This window comes from Malaclemys terrapin, chromosome 1 (assembly GCF_027887155.1).
Source record: "Malaclemys terrapin pileata isolate rMalTer1 chromosome 1, rMalTer1.hap1, whole genome shotgun sequence".
Lineage (NCBI taxonomy): Eukaryota > Metazoa > Chordata > Testudines > Emydidae > Malaclemys > Malaclemys terrapin.
Genome location: NC_071505.1, coordinates 50537173 through 50557256, shown reverse-complemented (window position 1 = coordinate 50557256; position 20084 = coordinate 50537173). Strand labels below are relative to the sequence as shown.

Here is a 20084-nt window from a genome sequence, read left to right as displayed (position 1 = left end):
TTTTTAAACACTGTTTTGGTATTTTGCCAGCCCATATTTTGGGTAGATTTTTCCTTCTCTTATTTAAAAACTGAATTTTTGAAATACTAATGCTATATCTTCACTGCAAAAAGTGTGTTTTTACAATGAAATAGCTAACTAACATTGAGAGTGCGAAGGCACTATAGTTTGTGCCTAGATGTTGCTAGTTGAGATAAACCCTATTGAGGGTCGGAGGGGGTGGAGGGAGAAGGGTATTTGTTTTATCTTGACTAGTGACACCAAGATAAAAAATACCTGTGCCTTGTCACTACTAGGATTTTACACAGAGATGGCTCTCTCCAGATAATAAACATCTTTATTTGCAGTGAAGATGTAACGTCAGATTATTATACTAATAATAATAGCCTGGGATAGTATGTTTCTCAACCCCAAGCATAATCACCCAGGCTACCACGAGTACCTTGTAAACAGGAAGCAACTTTAAATGATCATATTATATCAGGAAATTTATTCCTGACCCTTGCTGATATCTTCCCTGGTCATGAAGCTTTTATAATATTTAAAAATATTTTATGTTTCATTATATCTGCAGAGATGCAAGCTGAATTAATGTGTTTCTGAATACAGTGTACAAAAGGAAAAAATGGTGGTCTGATTAGATTAGCTGTTTAAAAAAAACAGCTATAGTTTCTGAGACTGATGTTCTCCTTTAGTTACAAGCCAAGACCCCTTTGTGTCATTAGGCTACTTAGCTTAAATAAACAGTGGAGTAAGTAAAAATGGCCTTATCTTACTTTAATCACACGAACCTCAAACATATATTCTTTAAATAAAATGAACTATGCAGACGTCTTTCTTTTTGTTTCTATATTTAGATCCTTCTAACCACTTACACTGCATATCTTCTGCAACCCCATATTAGCTTTATATTACAGATAACACACTGAAGTTAAAATAATATAGTACAACATCTATATTATATTTATATAGTTCTACATTGTTACTATATGGTACACAACTTGATTTTCAAATGAGACAGAAACTGTAGCCAAGATTTTTTTAAATGGGTTCTTAAAGCTAAGTTCCTAGTTCAGACTTAGGCCTGGTCCACACTAACCCCCCACTTCAGACTAAGATACGCAAATTCAGCTATGTTAATAACGTAGCTGAATTCGAAGTACCTTATTCCGAACTTACCCCGGGTCCAGACGCGGCAGGGAGGCTCCCCGGTCGATGCCGCGTACTCCTCTCGCCGAGCTGGAGTACCGGCGTCGATGGCGAGCACTTCCGGGATCGATCCTAGAACATTGATTGCCTGCCGCCGGACCCAGAGGTAAGTGTAGACGTAGCCTTAGACACCTAAAAAAGTGACCTAATTTTCAAAAGTGATGACCACTCAGTAGCTCTCACTGAAATTAACTTTGGCACCTATTTTGTAAAATCGTGGCCTAGCTTCCTGCCAATGTCATATTCACAGAGCCAGGGAGTGTAAGCAACATTATTCATTTCTTTGTTTGTAAGATTGAAAGCACAGTCTGCATGTCTCATCCTCTCATACTAAAAAGCATAGGGGTAGAGTCTACCACCCTAAGGGCATGTCTACACTTACCTCCGGAGTAATCGCTCCAGCAGGGGTCGATTTATTGCGTCTAGTGAAGACATGATAAATCGATCACCGAGAGCTCTCCTGTTGACTCCGGTACTCCACCGGAGCGAGACGTGTATGTGGAGTCGACGGGGAACAGTCAGCATTCGACCTACCGCAGTGAAAATACCACAGTAAGTAGATCTAAGTACATCGACTTCAGCTACGTTATTCACGTAGCTGAAGTTGCGTAACTTAGATTGATCTTGCCCCCAGTGTAGACCAGGCCTTAGTCACCTTACTTCCACAAGTAATCTCATCAAGTTATTTCCCATTTTCTCCCATAAAGAACAAAATTATTTAACACATATAGCATTGACTGTGTTGCAGTAGCACTCGGCTCTAGCTCATTATGCTTCACAGGGACTGTAATTCTAAGATTTCACATTCCTTTAATTTAAATTTTAAAAGTATTTTGTAAATGGGAAAAGCTTCATTCTAATTGGTTTCCTTTCAGCAATCTAATTGTGTGCAGATACATTTCTCATAAAGCAACCTAAAGGGCTAATTTATTGACATCACTGCATTACTCCAGTTCTTGCTGGTGTAACTGAGATCACTGGCCTTGGAAATTATAAAGTTTTCTTTCAGTCACACAGCTTCAAGCCCCACACATCCATCTCACAGAGTGCACTAAATAATTCACAGCACAATATAAGGCAAGATTGAGATAGAATATACATTTATGCAGAAACACAATGCAGTCTGTGCCTATGGCAACACATTGAGACGTAGTCTTGAGACTACTTGCAGACTGAGGCAGTACCCAAGGAGAGGAAGAGTGACAGAATTTAACCCATTGTGTTGTCATAAAGCCTATATCCCACCTCACAAAGAGCATTTAATGATACAGGATTGACTCATGGCAACGTGCTGGGCCAGATTCCACCATTTGTACTCATGTTGGGTGGTGCCTTACTCCACAAATAGTTCCAAGAACTTGTCTCAGTGTGCTGCCATAAGCCCATACTGCATGACGTTCTCACATAAATGTATATAATCGCCATATGCTGTGTTGTGAGTCACTTTCACATTAAGTATTCTGTGAGGCACATGTAGTAATGATGACAAGCCTTAGTGATGCATATAGAACTAATGAAAACATTATAACTTGCAAGGACCTTCAGTCTAATTTTTGATAGAGTGATAAATTAGCCCTTTACGCTACTTTATAAAAAAAAAAATGTATCCACAAACAATTGGATATTTTAATGGAAACCAATTACAATGGAGTTTTGCCACACTTTTAACCCAGTTCTACCACCTTTATTTAGTTAAAGCAGAACTTCCCTATGCAAGAAGTTTGAACTTCAGAGAACATTTTTGCAGTTTAAAATAAAAAAAATGTGAAATCTTAGAAGTACAATCCCTCTGATGCATAATGAATTGGAGCACAGTGCTACTGTAAAACATAAGATAGTCAACGCATGGTTAACTCTACAAATACTTCCAATAATTTTGTTCCCTGTGGGAGAAAGTGGAAAATATTTTCCACATGTATTAAATACTTTTTAAAATGCTTGTCCTCAGAGGGAATTCAAGTTGAAAGGCTAGAGTCCCTATATCATTGGAAAAATAAAAAGTAACAGTGTAAGGAGCTGGTCTAATGAGATGGCAAATCAAAAAGAAGGAATGTTTGGGTACTTAAAGTTTTTCACAGAAAACTCTGCTGAATGACCAGTAAGTGACCTGCTCCTCTTACTCAGTTGCTCTTTTGTAAGGCCACTACATTTCCCCTGCTGTGTAAGTTTTTATTTTCCCCAAATACAACCTCCTTGAAAGCAGAGCAAAGTGTAGTTTCATTTTATTTCAAGAATACTAACTTTTAGAGAAAAGCCCAGTGACTGCACTAAAACCTTTTAATGCACATCAGCCATTATATAGTGTTTACTTAAATACCATTTATGTTCCTTGCAGAACACTGATCTCTTGACCTTAGTTAGCATGTTAGAACTGAAGCTCAGACCCAGATAAGTGTTGCTAATTTTATTATTATATTATTATTTTAATTTAAATACCTTAGGGGGTGTGTGTGTGTGTGTGTGTGTGTGTGTGTGTGTGTGTGTGTGTGTGTGTGTGTGTGTGTGTGTGTTTTGAGATTTTTTCCCCCTGTCCAATATTTGGATTTTTGGGAGGTAAAAATGTTAATGTTTTGCCACACTATTTCATCTTCACGAGTGTTGTGTACTAGTCCTTCCAGGAAGCTGTTAACTCTCAACAAAAGCAGCATAATAAAATTGTCACTGACCTAAAAGAATGTCAAATGGGAGAATTTCGCCCCCTTAATTTTTTGGCTACTACAATGTATAAAATATATATCTATAAATAAAACCATACAGCACTAATGATTCCATTGAAAGTCAGAAAAGCAAGTAAAATCTACTTCACTTCCCTCATCCCCCTTAGCCCCGTAATGCAATCTTTTCAAACCAGCAGGTAACCTGATTAACAATGAGCATTATAACACATAAGGCAATCCACCTAAACACAGTGGATGAGTTAAGAGCCCAGTGACAGTCTTAAATTGGTATGGGTCTGTTTTATGATGAAAACCTTACAGTCACGTCTTGAAACTGCAGGCGCATCGCAGACCCTGATGGCTGAGGTCTGCTTGTGATCTCTAATATGGTTCTCAACAGTATATCCAGCAGGCTGTTCACAATCACATCTATTTCTTCCAAGACGGATTTTTCCTAAGATAAAGAAAAATATTTTTTCAGATTGCTATTATTGAAAAAGGAACAGACACATGCAGAATTCCCCCTAGGATAGTGTTAGCACCTGGATTAGGTTAGTTGAGGTGAGAATTAGTTTTCATCATGGCTGCTGCACTTTATAAACCTCAGTACTATTTTCTACCCAAGATAACAGAGTAATTCCATTTACTTGAATCCACTGTTATCAAATGAATGATGTTACTGATATATAGAAGACCGTTATAAAAACATGAGTCTAAGTACTCATCGTTAAACATAATCCTTTTTCAAGGTACAGTATAAAGGAAAGTAGTACATGATTTATGAAGGCTATTTGGCCAAGATTTTTACAGTCAACACTCATACATTTTAGCCATATAAACTGACAGCGGAGATTTAAAGTTTAAAGCATAGAGAATTCTGTTTTGAATACTTTATGTGATCAGCAAAGAAACTACTGCCAAAAACCAACAGATGGGTACTAAGTATAGCAACTTTTTAAGGCCAAATACCCCGGTAACCACCAGCTACTTTGCAGCACTCCAATGACAGAAAGCAAACATATATCTGGCCAGTTGTGCAAGTTTATAGCTGATTTACATCATCAGAATAATGCAAAGGAGCCAAAATATAGACCACTGAACATGGCCATAAATGTTAACTAACCAGGAAGAACAAAGTTAGTGCAGTGTTAAAGATGCACAGTTACTACAAAAACTAGGAAATACATATTTTAATTTTGCTACGTTACACATATGTAGCAATCTCCCCATTTTAGTTTTCAATTTAATTTTTTATTATTTTTATGTTATTCATTTCATTTAATTAATGTACCTATTAATTTATTTTTATTTTATATAATCATTGATTACATTTTCACCCACTTGCCAAATGTTGGGCAGATTTTGGGTCTTGCAGGTCAATTTCCTATTGGAGAAGCAACACAGCAACACAGAATCTGGGTATTTTCTTAGTGCAACTTGTTTTAGTTACCCTTTATACATCAGTCCTTGAACAGAGGTAATCACATATGACACATAAGCAATCCTATCTTCCAGTAATCTCTGCCTAAACAATCTGGTCCAAGAATTCCACCTCTCATTAGAGAGGTCAAAGAAGGGAACAAAGGTCAAGGAAGGGAACAAACTCTCCTGCTGTAAGGCAACAGCTCCCCTAAGAGAACCTGCATTACAAAATAAACCCTGCATTTCTTCAAAGACTGTATGCTGCTCACATACTAAGAAAAAGAACTTGTAGGACCATGTGGAAACAGCACCATCTGGTGATCCCTGTCAAAACAATATATTAATGTTGACGGCCCCAATCCTTGAAGGTAATTCATGGGTGTGCATACTTGCACCTGCATGAATCCCTTTAAGGGATATTGGCCTGTCTCAAAATATGCACCATACTCCTAGGATTTGCAATTTAGTTAATATTTCTGTAAAACCCTGAACTTTTGCACTTCCTGAGTTTATTTTATTTTTACTCAACATTCTTAATGTCACATTAATTTAAATTTCAGTTAGTTTGGGAGGTTGATTTCTTTTATTGATTTTTACAAAAAGCAACTTATTGTGATAGTAAATATTAACATTTGAATGGTCCCAGTTATTCTCTGTGCACCTGTGCTACACCTGCCAGTTGCATTCCCTCAGGCAAGGACACAAATACAAGTTCAGAGAAATCGTGGGGTGGCTTCCCTCAAAACACTAACATATCATCTCTATCTTGTCTTGATTAGTCACAGACTGCTAGCCCACATCCAAGCCCTAACTTAGTATAAACACTGGGTTATTTGTTTCACTTCTCTGGCCTGGTCAAACATGGAGATATAGCATAATGAATGCAATGTGGTCTACTGTCTCACCACTCACCCTCTTAGTGCTATAAGTTGAGCACAGAGCCGGCTCTAGGTTTTTTGCCGTCCCAAGCAAAAAAATTTTGGCTGCCTCCCACCCCAGCCCTGGGCTCTCACCCCCCCCCCCCCCACCAGTGCCCTCCCCCACCCGGACCCCCTGCCATCCCAGGCCTGGTCTCTCTCTCCCCCCCTGCCGCCCCAGCCCTGGGCTCTCTCCTCCCCCCCACCCACACCCCCTGCCGCCCCAGCCCTGGGCTCCCCCCCACCAGTGCTGACTCCACCCGCTCCCCCCTTGCCTCCAGCCAGTCCGGCGCTGGCAGGGTCGGGGTAAGCAGTGGGGCTCTCGGGCCACGCCTCAGCCCAGAGTCCCTCCAGCCAGGGATCCCACCTCCAGGACTGGCTGGACCCAGAGGGCAGACCTGGGGGACCGTCCCGGCAGGGGGCTGAGGAGCCGGGACAAGGTAGCCCCAGAGAGAGCGGAGCCCCGGAGAGCGGGATGCAGGCCCTGCACGGCAGCACCCCGCCCTCTATGGCCCCGCTGCTGCTTCTGGCTGCCCTGCTGCAGTCCCTGGGCAGCTCGGGCTGTTTTGCCCAGCCCCAGCTGCGGCACTGGGGGGCGGCCGCCCTGCGGTACCTGCAGGTGGCTCCCTGTGCCCCGTGGGGCAGCCCCCAGCACGAGTATCTCCTGCTCGGCCCAGCCACAAGGTACGGGCGCTGCTCCCCCACAGCGTGAACCATAGCAGCCCCAGGGCGCCCTGCGCGCACCATGCACTGCTGCTGCCAGGGCCAGCTCTAGGCTTTTGCCGCACGAAGCAACAAAAACCAAAAACAAAAAAAGATGGCCGGAATGCCGCCCCTGAAAATGTGCCACCCCAAGCACGTGCTTGGTTTGCTGGTGCCTAGAGCCAGCCCTGGTTGAGCAAAAGGGGTGACAATACAGACTCCCTGCAAGTAAGAACCCCGAGGGAGAGAAACAATTGCCTACAACTATCCCTGGGCAATATCTCTAGTGGCCAAAAATGGAGCTATTTAAGAGCAATTCATCCATCCATACTAGGATCCACAAGCAAGTCAACAAAATCTCATGGTCAATGGTATCAAAAGCTGCTTATAGATCTAAAAGAGTCTGCAGTCACTACCTCTATCCATTGCTATGGTAAGAACACCAGTTAAGGCAGCTGCCTCACAAGAGCCACCAAGTTTTCTGTTACCTTTCCCCAAAATGGGAGATTGGATACTGGTTTATTACCAGAGTAAAGAGCTGGCTTCTTGAACATTGATCTCCCTGTGATTTCTAGTGCCTCACCCTCTATAGGGAAATGCTGACAACCTCAGCTAACTGTGGACCCAGTACTTCACCATTGCTCTCTTTTTTCTCACCATCCTGGAGAGACAAAATTGTAGCACAAAGCTGCACACCTGCACCTCTCTGAGCTCAATGAGTTGAAACTGAAGCTTTTTTCCCTCCCCTCAACACACTGTTCTGTTTCCATGGCAGTAGACTGCTCTGTCCCTAGCTGAGCAATTTTATCTGCAAATTAACGTGACATTTCTTCACAGCAAGAAACACTTGACTCTGTAACCAAATAGAGACAGCCAGCATTCAGCAAACAGTCGAATCAACTCTTTTGCGTGGGACTTTGCAGATGCTATGATGGAAGTGAAGAAATTTGTCTTTGCCTCCCTCACAGCCAGAGCATATGTTCTTTAAAAGACTCAAAAAAAAAAAAAATCCTCTATGTTGTTATTGTTTGGACTCAGCAGGAGTCTGGGGCCCTAGCTATTTTCTCTCTCTCTTCACCTGTAAATCCAGGTGACTTGTGAAGACAGAGCCAGCACACAGTTTGTTTAGGGGCTGCTGTAACAATAAGGTAGGACAAATGATTATTATGAACTCCTACCAAACTGTTGTCAAAGTGGGCAATGGAAGAATAACCTTACCCTTCAAAGCTGCCTGGAAATGGTTTCTGAAAGCAGACCATCAAAACATTTTCCTCGCCCTATCAAGACAAGTATGTTCCAACTTCAGACCAAAAGACAGCGGTCAGTCTGTAGCTGAGGGGTAATATCCCTCCAATCTACACTTGTGACCCCAACACCAGAGTGTTTAGACTACAGTCCAATGTTTATCTTGGCAACTGTGAAACTGTGAGCTAATCCAGAAAATTCATCGCAGATAACACACAGTGATTGAAATGTCTAGGTACTATCAGTCTCAGTGACTCAAGTGAGGAACATTATCAGCTCAGCCTCTGACTTAGAGAGGGACAACCTACATAACACCACCAACCATGTATGATGCCCATCTTTGGACTCATTCAATGTGACATGGCTTCAGGATGCAAGATCTCTTGTATTTGAGGTCAGATGAAAAAAACATAGCTACCCACTAGCGTAGATCATGTATCACCTCATGCTGAACTATATACCTTTCCAGGACAGCTGCAACAAAAATGTGTCAAAATAATAGCCCTATATCAAGTCATAGATGGTATTATCCAACAGCATGAAACGAAGATCCAGATCCAATGTCCTGCATTCCTGACAATTGTTATGTGAGACCAAAGGAACTGAGACTAACCATGCTGGTCATGCATGGTTCACACTTACTACACCGATTAGTGTATGATGCTATTTTCTTCTTGCCTTGTCTCTCTCTACCACACGGATTGAGGGGACCTAACCTTCACAATCAGGATACTTCTCCATATCCCCAATATGAAGCACTGTCATTCAACAGAGAGTCCTGTGGCACCTTTAAGACTAACAGATGTATTGGAGCATAAGCTTTCGTGGGTGAATATCCACTTCGTCAGACGCATGTTTCATGGTATTCACCCACGAAAGCTTATGCTCCAATACATCTGTTAGTCTTAAAGGTGCCACAAGACTCTCTGTTGCTTTTTACAGATCCAGACTAACACGGCTACCCCTCTGATACTTGTCATTCAACCTTCACGGCCAACCTAAGATGGCCTTCAGAGGGATGCAGCCATCACAGCTAGGTGCCCCAATAAGAACACTGAGACCCATCTGCCAAGTCCATCTTAACCAACAGCCCCACAAACAAACAGTCTCCAAATACGTCAGATCAGCCCTCTCCAACAGTGCATAGATTAGCTCAGAGCACAGCCTCTTCACTTATCCTACATGAATAAGTGGTCTATTAATCCCAACACACTTCCAAACCACTGTGGGTCAACTTTCACATTGACAGCACAAAGATCCTGGCAGGACAGTTCTACTAGAGAGGTCTATCCAAAGGGCTGAGAGTCAGATCCTGGCTATTAGGACAGGCCATCACAACTGGTGGCTCAGCAGTCCCAGAAGAGCAACCCAACAAAAATGATCAATCCTGTTAAACCCTTCCACAAATCTCTTCCTTACCCACTCCACTCAATGCCCGGGCTTTTAAACAGTCCTCTTATCCTCCATCTATGAACTCGTTAAGAACATCATCTTTCTCACAGTCAGTACATCCCTTTCATATCCATGAACAGGTCACCCAACTCAATCCATTCATCCAATACACACACAAAAACTATCTTCAGAATGTCAACTTCCAAAAAACCCAACAAAACAAGGTCAATAATAAGGGACAGACCAGGCTACAGGTAAAGAAGCAGCCGTAGGTCCCTCAATTCCTGCTTGGCTGTAGTAAGTGTCCCTCTTAAAAGATCTCCCTAGTTTGTTCTTCTTAATGGAAAGGCAGGGCAGGCTGAAAGTGAAGCAGCATTTCTGACTCCAAGCTTCCTCAAGTCCAGGTAGGCTGAAACAGGGAGGTGGCCTCTTTTAAAGCTCCTACAACCTTAAAAAACGCGCCTGACAAGAAGATGCTATTTACAACAGAATTTATAACTTAAACCAGACAATCTTTCTCTTGAAAACAGATCTGAATTACTGTATGTTAGAACACTGGAACAGTGTCAAAGCTCAGTAGAACACAGAGTACTAGATTAAAAATACTCTTGCAATAGTCCAAAAAATTGATGAAAAATCCAACTGACACATTCATGAAGGTTCCATTCGTAGAAAATGCTCTAAATGTCACTTTTTGTTCAAGGATCAGTTTATTTTATTACAAGGAGCCAAATAATGAAGTTAAAAAAAAGCTACTGTTCATAACCTGAATTTACTTACTGAGCTATTTTTCTTTATGAAACAAAATATGTTGCTAAGGATACGTGCACACATGGTAAGATCCTTCTGCTCTTGTAAATGCATGTGGAGGTGATGTAAAACTACTGGAAGAAGAATATATCTGGAATCTGCAAGGAGAGAGAAAGGGTACGAGTGGACTTCTTTCATGACATTTTTTCATTTTATATATATTTTAATAAAATATAATCATATATAAACTGTAAATGTATCTTATATCCATACAAATATTCCTGAACATCAGACCGTTTCAGCAGCTTCAGACCATATCATAACAAAAACAAAAATTTCACGTACTACCTTTTGCTGAGTAAGATATACACATTACTGTGTGTGAAATAAAACTACATATTTATACAACTTTCATGCAGAAAACGTTCGCATAATAATGTAGGTATACAAAATGGCATGGAAACTATTCTCTCTACCTCTCTGGTTTGTCACTGGCCTGTTTTCAACTATATCACTTTCCAAATTCAGATCTAATTTACTGTCCACTACTACCCTCAGTTCTTTTTCACTATTACTGCTTTTCAGATTTCTCCCTCCTATTGAGACTGCGTAATACAGATTATTTGTCTCTACTGGAATTAACTTGCATTTTTCCTAGCTGAATCTCATTTTCTGCCCACAGTCCTTTTGTTGATTTTTCTTTTCTGACTTCTCCCAATTTAGTATCAGCTGTGAATTGCACTCATGTGCTGTTTACTTCCTTTTCTGATCATTAATAAAGATATTAAATGAGAGCAGTCCTAAGACTGATTTCTGTGGTGCCATACTAGACACCACCTCCCTTCCTGACAGATGGAACTTGTTATTATCCTTTGTTTTAAGTTACTCTAGACACATATATATATATATATATATATATATATATATATATATATATATATATATATATACACACATATACACACACACACATATATTTGAGACACTGTTTTTATTTTGAATCTACTCTAGTATTAGTATTTCTATTAAGATATTTTAAAAGCATTATTAAAAACTAAACCCACTGCTGCCATTAATCCATTAAATTTGTCATTATTTCACTAAAGGAAGCAAGTTTGTCTAGCCAGAACGTTTTTTATAAACTCATGTTGTCAATTGCTTATGATTCCATTAACCTCTGAATGATCAATGATTTTTTCCCCCTTACTATTTAATCTACTTTTTAAAAGGATATAGATGTTTGATTTACAGGATAGTAGTCTCTACCAGGATTAAGTTTCTCTCCTACATTGAAAATTATCGCTGCTCTGTTTTTCCTCCAGTCTTCCCTCATTGTCATTGTGTCAGTAAGTTCATTTGCTAGTTACCCATATAACCTTAGACAAGTGTCATAACCTGTGGCTTTGAAAACCCATTTTCCAAATACTGTACTCCTTGACTGCTTTTTAACTATTTTACAGGATCTCCTATCCTTGCTAGTTATTCATGTGGAAGCAAAATTTAGCACCTCAGCTGTCTCTGAGCCATCTTTAATTTGACTCCCCTCCTTATTTATTAGTAGACTTCTTAACAAGTTTACTTTTGCAAAAGTGCCTTGGAAATCTAAAGTGCCATAAATGGCCAAGAGCTTTGTTTTACACCTCAAATAAAAGATGGCATGACCAAAAGCACAAAGCCATCTAATACTACGCTGACTTACTGGGACTGACTTAGGGAGGGAGGGGATAGTGCCACCTACTGAGTTACTCAGATCACTTCCTGTACCACCTAAAGGCCATGTTCCTTGAAAACGTTTAACTGAAAAACTGATCTGTCACAATTGCTTTAGGCTGTGAGATCTGATGGGATCACTGAACAGGATGAGATAACTATCATCTCCACCACTAAAACCTATTTGTGAAAGTTAGAGTATATGTATATGTTTTGCCTACAGGCTTTACTTTTTTCTCAACAACTGTCAGGTACAATGTCAGCCACTGTAGATAGTCAAATTATTGAATGCAGGTACAGCACAATATTTAGAAGCCTTAGCCATTGGTCACTCTGTCCTAATTCCCTTTACCTGCTCCAAAAACCAAATTAGCTGACTGTTTAAAATGCTAATACTCACTTTTAAAAATATTATACAGAAATTGGAAAAATAAAATTTTCATGACATCAGTCTTTCCAAATCCCTGGTTAAAAGACACTCAGGGCCTTTTCTCTCCAGTACTCCAGGGGGAATACTGTGCCACTGTGCACACGTACAATTCAGGTTCCCTGCAGTTTTTTTAATTCTCAGGTGAGAATACATTCTGCTAGGAGGCGCTGCAGTTATATCTTTTACTCACCAGGGGCTGCTGTAGCGCCAGAAGAGATGGCAGCTGACTGAAGGCCGAGCAGCCAGCAGCGGAGAGGGAGAGGTCATAGGCTGTTTTCCTAGGGTTACCATACGTCCGGATTTTCCCGGACATGTCCAGCTTTTTGGTCCTCAAATCCCCGTCCGGGGGGGGAACTGCCAAAAAGCCGAACATGTCCGGGAAAATACTCCCAGCTTTGTTTTGCCGGCATCCCTCCCCCAGTCCCCTGCTTACCTTAGAGCGGCTCTGGCACGCTGCAAGCTGCAGGCGGATTCCCCCGCGGTGGCGGCGGCTGCTGCTGCTCCCCCCAGACGCTTCCCCAGCGCAGCCAGAGCCTGGGAGGGGAAGTGCCCGGCCGGGGGCACAGAGTCTGGAGGTCTGGGGGCTGCCCAGCAAACCATGAAGCCGGTAGCGCTCGGGCAGCTCGGCTCTTCAGCTGCACAGAGCTGAGGTATCTGGGGGGAGCAGCAGCAGCCGCCGCCACGGGGGAATCCACCTGCAGCTCCCCCGTGAAGCCGGTAGCGCTTGGACAGCTGTTTCGCATGGCTGGGAGGGAGGAGGAGGAATGCGGGGTGCTCAGAGGAGGGGGCGGAGTTGGGGCGGGGCGGGGCTGGGCCAGGGCCCCATGGAGTGTCCTCTTTTTTTAATGTTTAAATATGGTAACCCTAGCTTTCCTCACAGTGCCCTGCCCATAAGGCCAGGTGAGGAGACATGGGATTGGGGGGGAGGAGGAGGGAATGGACAAAGTGGGGCACACAGGCTGCTGTGGGTCACATAGACTGGGGTTCAGAAGGGCTAGTGGAGGGACAGAGTGCGGTGGGGTGCACAGAAACTAGTGGGGTGACAGCATTGAGCCAGGGGCTGCATGAGAGTGGGCGTGCAGGGACATATGGAGACAGGGGGAAGGAGGGTGCAGGGACACACAGGGATGGGGCAGATGTGCTAGACTGAATGGTAGAGGCTAGAACCAGAGTTTGCATAGGGAAGCTCCCCAACTTCTTAACAATTCCCCCCCCCCCAAACAAAACCTGTTCCATACTTCTCCCATCCACACCTAGCAACCCTCCAGGTTCACTCCCAGGATCCTTCCCAGTGGTTACTTTCCTCGCCCTCTGCTTCTCCATTATCCCTGACTCCCCCAAGCCTTTTGCACTGCTTCTGAGAGGTGCAGGAAATACATTTCTGTATTGTAGTTTGAATGAATTATTACTCAAAGTTCTGTATTAATATGTCTAGTAAGGAATCTATTTGACAAAAAACATTTCCTGAATCTTTTTTGTGGTCTGTATTCTTATAGACATACTTGCTGACAGGTATTTTGAAATAAAATTACCCAAATAATTGAAACTGGCATGATTATATTGTGTTATTTTGACAAACAAAATATGTAGAATTTTAAAATATTGTGCACAAAATTTTTAGTTCATTGTTACGTTACTAATTACAACCTAGACCTTGTAGACTGAAAGAATTTTAAAAATTCAATTAACTTTTCTGTATGTATTCTGTTTGTATTTTATTTTTCCTTCTGCTTGAGCATGAAAATCAAGGAAGCCATTTGCTTTTTTTTAAAGCAGTTTCATTTGCACACACTCAATTTTGCATTTATTAGGTTGAAAGCACTGTGTGGGGATGTTTAGTTGCACAAAAAGAAAAACAATTCCCAGTGGAATTCTGAAAAACAGACAGACATTTCTGGTCTGTCTAAACAGAGAATTTCAATCTCCAGAGCTCTCAATTTGACACTTTTCATAAAGCATTATTTTCATTTTAAAAGTAGTACTAGATAGGGTGAAGAACAAGAAACACTGTTAGGGGGGAAAAGTGATTTTTTTTAATTGAAGGGGCATTAGTCAGATGGTTGCAAAAGTGTGTTTGATTGTCTGCCAGGTAAGTACTTAGAGAGAGAAGATGGGTGAGGCAATATCTTTTATTGGACCAACTTCTGCTGATGAAAGAGGTTAGCTTTTGAGCTTACAGAGAGCTCTTTTTCAGGTACTTACAAAGAGACAGATATATTCAAATTTCATCACAAACTTCATGACTGAAAGATTTATCTCTGAATTTATATAGGTTTTCACCGAATGTAATGATGTACACAATTAATGCTCTTTTGATGGGCAGTGTAACCTCAGGTAAACCTATCCACAGTAGGATGGATTGAGGGAAAGATCAGTCCCAAAAAGAAAACACTTGGATAATACATTTTCCATTCTGTACCTTGTCCTCCTCTAATTTCTTACTGTAATGATACAATGAGCATCGAAGAGAAATTGAATGTAGGGAAGCAAGAAAAGGAATCTATTTAGGCACCACCCTGTGGGGATCCTTGCTTCTCTCGATATTGGTGATGTGTTGAGGAAGATGTGAGACAAGGAGCCTAACTCCAGGGTGTACCCCAACTTCAGGATCTCCAGTACCCATCTGTTTGATGTATAGTGGAGCCAAGGGTCTACAAAGTATGAGATTCCTCCTCCCAGGAGGATATCTGGTTGAATGAAGTACCCACTGTAGTCACGCTGAAAGTTTCAGTTGGGAAGAGGAGAAGTTACCGCCTCTATGAAGTTTCCCTCTGGGATTGCAATTCCATGATTTGCCTCTGGAATGGTGGAGTCTCTTCTCTCATACCTTTGCGGAGAGGGATGACAGGATGCTTGGTTCTGTGTGAGGACCTGTGGCACAGCTAGGTTTAATCTGGAGTGCATGGAGAATGTTTAGATACTTACTACAGCCAAGCAGGAATTGAGGGACTAGGATGTAAATGGTTTACTATTTTCCAGATCAACATACCTTAAATAATTCAGCACAATTTTTATTTTCCCCTATGGAGACTTAGAGAGGGCTCCCCTCTAGGCCTGGGCTGATGAAAGGTCTGTGTGCATTTATTTTTAGGAATGGAACATTATAGGACTGAAAGGGGTGAAGACGATGAGCTCCAGGAAATCCTTCCCCTAAATGGTGACCGGAATTATATTGTACAATATATTTCCAAGACGTGTCTCTGTTCCCTTATCATTTATACTAGTTGTTCATATTACTGATTTTGGTAATAATTTCTTTCATATCCATTATGCTTAGGACAGAAATTTTCTCTAAATTCCTTTGGTACTCTGCCCTTTCTTCACATTAATACCACATTGTCATTGTTGTTGTCGGGACTAAAGTTTGCGGATGACACAAAGCTGAGAGGTATTGCCAATACAGAAAAGGACCAGGATATCATACAGGAAGATCTGGATGATCTTGTAAACGGTAGTAATAATAATAGGATGAAATTTAATAGTGAAAAGTGCAAGATCATGCATTTAGGGATTAACAACAAGAATTTTTGTTATAAGCTGGGGACTCATCAGTTGGAAGTAACAGAGGAGGAGAAGGACCTCAGAGTATTGGTTGATCAAAGGATGACTAAGAGCCGTCAATGTGATATGGCCATGAAAAAAAGCTAATGCAGTCTTGGGATGCATCAGATGAGGTATTTCCAGCAGAGATAAGGAGGTGTTAGTACCGTTATACAAGGCACTGGTGAGACCTCATCTGGAATACTGTGTGCAGTTCTGATCTCCCATGTTTAAGGAGGATGAATTCAAACTAGAACAGGTACAGAGAAGAGCTACTAGGATGATCCAAGGAATGAAAAACCTGTCTTATGAAAGGAGACTCAAAGAGCTTGGCTTGTTTAGCCTAACCAAAAGAAGGCTATGGGGAGATATGATTGCTCTCTATAAATATATCAGAGGGATAAATACCAGGGAGGGAAAGGAATTATTTAAGCTCAGTACCAATGTGGACACAAGAACAAATGGATATAAACTGGCCATCAGGAAGTTTAGACTTGAAATTAGATGAAGGTTTCTAACCATCAGAGGAGTGAAGTTCTGGAACAGCCTTCGAAGGGGAGCAGTGGGGCAAAAGACATATCTGGTTTCAAGACTACGCTTAATAAGTTTATGGAGAGGATGGTATAATGGGATAGCCTAATTTTGGCAATTAATTGATCTTTGACTATTAGCGGTAAATATGCCCAATGGCCTGTGATGGGATGTTAGATGGGGTGGGATCTGAGTTACTACAGAGGATTCTTTCCTGGGTGTCTGGCTGGTGAATCTTGCCAACATGCTCAGAGTTTAGCTGATCGCCAAATTTGGGGTTGGGAAGGAATTTTCCTCCAGGGCAAATTCGACAGAGGCCCTGGGGGGTTTTCGCCTTCCTCTGCAGCGTGGGGCACGAGTCACTTGCTGGAGAATTCTCTGGAGGATTCTCTGCACCTTGAAGTCTTTAAACCATGATTTGAGGACTTCAATAGCTCAGACATAGGTTAGGGGTTTATTACAGGAGTGAGTGGGTGGGTGAGATTCTGTGGCATGCATTGTGCAGGAGGTCAGACTAGACGATCATAATGGTTCCTTCTGACCTTAAAGTCTATTACTCTACTGTGAATGGCATATGGCACTAACTCTGGGGTGGGCAAACTACGGCCCATGGGCCAGATCCGACCCTCGGGATTGCCCCCCATGGTGCCATGGGCCTCAAACCCCTCTCAGAAGCGGCCAGCACCACGTGCCTGCGGCTCCCGGGTGGGGGGGCCGAGGGCTCCGTGCGTTGCTCTTGCCTCCAGGCACCGCCCCCCGCAGCTCCCATTGGCCAGGAAAGGGGAACCACAGCCAATGGGAGCTTCAGGGGAGGTACCTGGAGGCGCGGCAAGGGCAGAGCACGCGGAACCCTCCAGCCCCCCTCCCGCAGGGGCCGCAGCGCTTCCTGGAGCAGTGTGGAGCCGGAGACTGGGCAGGCATGTAGGGAGCCTGCCCTGGCCCCGATGCATGGCGCTGCCACCCCAGAGCTGCTTTAGGTAAGCGGTGCTGGGCCGGAGCCCGAACCCTCCTGCACTCCACCCCCCAACAACCTTGCACCCCTTCTGCACCCCAGCTCCCTGCCCTGAGTCCCCTCGTGCACCACGCACCCCTCCTGCACCACAACCCCCTGCCCTGAGCCCCCTCCTGCAGTCCGGACCCCTCCTGCACCCCTGCCCTGAGCCCCCCCCCGCACTCCACACCCCTCCTGCACCCCTGCCCTGAGCCCCCCCTGCACTCCACACCCCTCCTGCACCCCAACCCCCTTCCCTGAGCCCCTTCATACACCCGCACCCCTCCTCTGCTCCAATCCCTTGTCCTGAGCCCCTTCCTGCACACCGCATCCCCTCCCACACCCCAACCCCCTGTCCCAGCCCTGCATACAATTTCCCCACCAAGATGTGGCCCTTGGCCCACAAAGTTTGCCCACCCCTGCTCTAACTGCTAATGTTCCTACTCTACCCAGATCATTCTGAAATATTCTGCCACTTATGTTTGTATTGAGCCCACCCTTCCAATTTTCTTTTATCATTAAATTACTATAAGTGTGGGATTTTCAAATACACCTATGCATCTTTCATGGGGCTTGTGCTCCTAAGTCATTGAGGTGCTTTTGAAAATTCCAATTAACGCTTCTTCCATTTGTTTTGCCTTTCCAAAGTTTGCTGTGTTAAAATTCAATATCCTTGTCATCTCATCTTTGGTTTCACTTTGTACTAATAAACAGAGATAGATTAAAATCACTCTGGCTAGGATGCAGCCAAAAATCCACATACTGTATTCAGTCCTTCCCATGTACATAAAATAATAGCAGCAGAGCTCTGCTCGGAACAGCCAAAGAGAGAAGAGGGGCAGAGTGTATACTGACAAATGTGTTTTTATTTAAGCCCCTCTGCACTCAGGGACACTGGGGCTGATTTGTCCACGAGTGTAACTTAGAGCAGTTCAATTATGGTTTCCAGGAATAGTTAGAGCACAGCAATATTCTGGCCCTACTTGTGATATACTTCTTACACCAAGAGGGTCCCCAAATAGCCGGATCTGCTAGATTTCTATCTGGTTTGCATTACTGAAGTGGTACAAAGCAGACAAGGAGCTATGGGGCTGCTGGAGGAGCAGACTCTGGGAGTTGGCCACTTTCACAATGTACAAGAAGAAATTGCGTATGAATGGGGAAGTGGTTGTATGAATGGGGAAGTGGTTGTGTTCCATTCTCATAAAGTACTGTTTCCAGTGGTAAGTCTGCTCTTTCTACAAACCTCTTTGATTTTTCTATTACATAGCTACCCTGGTACCACAAATATAGGTAGTTACTACAGTTTTATGCTGTCGTGACTCCATTGATCTCAGTGGAGACACAACAGCATAAAACTGGTGTAGGGCAATGGAGGATCATAGGTCCTGAACTTGCAATACTTACAGACACAAAACTCCTTTATGGGTGTGTAAGAATTAGACTCCAAGACTTCCCATTAAGATAAAAAAAGCTTGTAACTTTCACAAAAAGAAACATTAGCAGAGCTAAAAATGTAATAAAAACTCCACACGCCTACACTATCCAGCACTAGCTCATGGTTCAAACAAAACCACAGCTTTGGCCATTACTAGTCTCATGTTTTACAACTGGAATCTTACGAACCATATTGTGTAAAACAGACTTTTTTAGTGTAACTGTCTTTGCAAAACACTGCTTTGGGAATTGTAACTTTCAAGAAACATAACTATGAAACATGTGTTTTTACCCCTGCCTCTATTGACCTGTGCATGAGACACGTCATTAAGGCTTTTCTGACTGCAGGCAGCTCAGGATGTTATCACCTTACCTGGATTAGTGTATAGTTGACTTTCCACTGTTTTACCAATGCACTGCAGTTTAACAGCTTGAAGGGATTCATCCACATGCATGATGGTTGGCAAGCTGCCTAGAGTATCATGCACCAAGTTTGCCACCTCTCGCACATCGAAGAGCTTCAGCAGCTCAGAGTATACAGCTGGGAAGGAGCAGAGAAACACAGCCTAAAGAAGAAGGTTAAAAAATACCAATTAAATACAGTGAAACACACTTGAAATTTTCAGCGTTTACAGAGTGACCAGTGACAAGAGCATCACACACTTTTAGCAGTCATGGAAACCTATTTTCATGTTTCAATTTCAAGTTGTAAAATGTGATTCAGATTTGAAACATTCAAATCAATTATTTAGAATTTAAGAAGAAATATCCTCATGTTACTCAGATTTAAAGCTATATATTTATTTTCTTTTAAAACACGTTTCAGCCTATTATTTATGGTTCTTTGTTTTTTCTCTCTCATGAACATCCCAACTTTTGTCAAATAAAACAACTGAACTTTGACTACAGATAAGTTATCACTTACAGGCTTCACAAGAGCCACAAGTAAGAGGAGATTATTCACTCACAAGGACAACAGAAACTGGCAGATGCCACGAATAGGTGACATTGAGGTTCCTCTAGGTAAGGAATATAACCGTGTCTCTCTCATTTTTTCCAGTATTTAAAGAGGTTATTTTGGATGAAAACTGCACTGGAACTATCAGTTAACTTTAGAAATCTAAAAATAGAGCTAGTAGTTCATTGGAGAA

At 42.4% G+C, this 20084-nt stretch overlaps 1 protein-coding gene across 4 annotated transcripts in view; it reads right to left on the bottom strand.

Moving 5' to 3' along the window:
- Nucleotides 1–20084, bottom strand: part of DOCK4 (dedicator of cytokinesis 4) — a 421656-nt gene that overhangs the window by 122505 nt on the left and 279067 nt on the right. For all 4 annotated transcript variants that reach the window (XM_054024160.1, XM_054024176.1, XM_054024169.1 and 1 more), the window contains exons 23-25: nucleotides 19307–19499; nucleotides 10325–10452; nucleotides 4186–4320 (exon numbers count right to left, since the gene is read on the bottom strand). In XM_054024160.1, the coding sequence (XP_053880135.1) occupies nucleotides 4186–4320; nucleotides 10325–10452; nucleotides 19307–19499 (456 nt within the window). The remainder of the gene's footprint in view (nucleotides 1–4185; nucleotides 4321–10324; nucleotides 10453–19306; nucleotides 19500–20084) is intronic.